Source organism: Sinocyclocheilus grahami, unplaced genomic scaffold (assembly GCF_001515645.1).
Source record: "Sinocyclocheilus grahami isolate Dianchi unplaced genomic scaffold, SAMN03320097.WGS_v1.1 scaffold2057.1, whole genome shotgun sequence".
In the NCBI taxonomy this organism is placed as follows: Eukaryota; Metazoa; Chordata; class Actinopteri; order Cypriniformes; family Cyprinidae; genus Sinocyclocheilus; species Sinocyclocheilus grahami.
This window is the reverse complement of record NW_015507236.1, coordinates 78,607-79,562: the sequence shown is the minus strand read 5'-3', so window position 1 is coordinate 79,562 and position 956 is coordinate 78,607. Positions and strand designations below refer to the sequence as shown.

At 48.5% G+C, this 956-nt stretch overlaps 1 protein-coding gene across 1 annotated transcript in view; it reads left to right on the top strand.

The window, feature by feature from the left end:
• The window catches only part of LOC107573875 (ly6/PLAUR domain-containing protein 1-like), a 6,216-nt gene that overhangs the window by 1,908 nt on the left and 3,352 nt on the right, over positions 1–956 (top strand). Inside the window, exon 2 of the mRNA XM_016260334.1 lies at positions 85–225. Within this exon, the coding sequence (XP_016115820.1) occupies positions 85–225 (141 nt within the window). The remainder of the gene's footprint in view (positions 1–84; positions 226–956) is intronic.

The window sequence follows — 956 nt, the reverse complement described above, 5'->3', positions numbered from 1 at the left end:
GTGTGTGTGTGTGTGAGTGTGTGTGTGTGTGTGCGTGTGTGTGTGCGTGTGTGTGAGTGTTTGAGTGTGTGTGTGTGTGCGCAGGGGTGAGCGTGGCGCTGCAGATCCAGTGCTATCAGTGTGAAGACGTTCGGCAGGACGACTGCTCCTTGCCAGAGTTCATCGTTAACTGCACCATCAACGTGCAGGACATGTGTCAGAAGGAAGTGCTAGTCATGGAGGACGGTAAGGATGCCGCATCACTTCCTGTTCTGCTTGTTGCTATGGTGAAGCACTAGTCTTGTTAGCTGACCGATGATGATGATGATGGTGTTTGCGTGTGCAGTGAACGCTGCTGTGCTCATAGAAAATCACTAAGTTATATCAGTGAAGTAATAAATGAATGTATTAATTAATTAATTAAAGAAAATACTTCAATATACGAGAGATAAACCAGAGGCTGACGAGGGTTCGTCACGGCAACAAAAGAGTGCCCGGCTCTGACAGGCTGTTCTTCAGCTGAGCTCGATTGGAGACGCTGTCATCTGCCGTGTCTCTCCATCCACCGTCAGCTGATCCAGACTTTACAGTAGTGCAGATATTTCACACAGTAGTTTAGCACTGTCAGCATGAGGTTCAGAAGAAAGAGCAGAACCCTCATGATGTAACAGACCGAAGTCGTAGCACACAAATGAAGCTTTATTAACAAAGCAATTTTCATAAAGGAAAAATTCATTCATGAAGGAGAAATCCTCACTTCTCATTCACTGCTCCTCACTGCCCCTTCACTGCTCCTCACTTCTCATTCACTGCTCTTCACTGCTCCTCACTGCTCCTCACTGCTCCTTCACTGCCCCTTCACTGCTCCTTCACTGCTCCTTCACTGCCCCTCACTGCTCCTTCACTGCCCCTTCACTGCCCCTTCACTGCTCCTCACTGCTCCTCACTGCTCCTTCACTGCTCCTTCACTGCTCCTC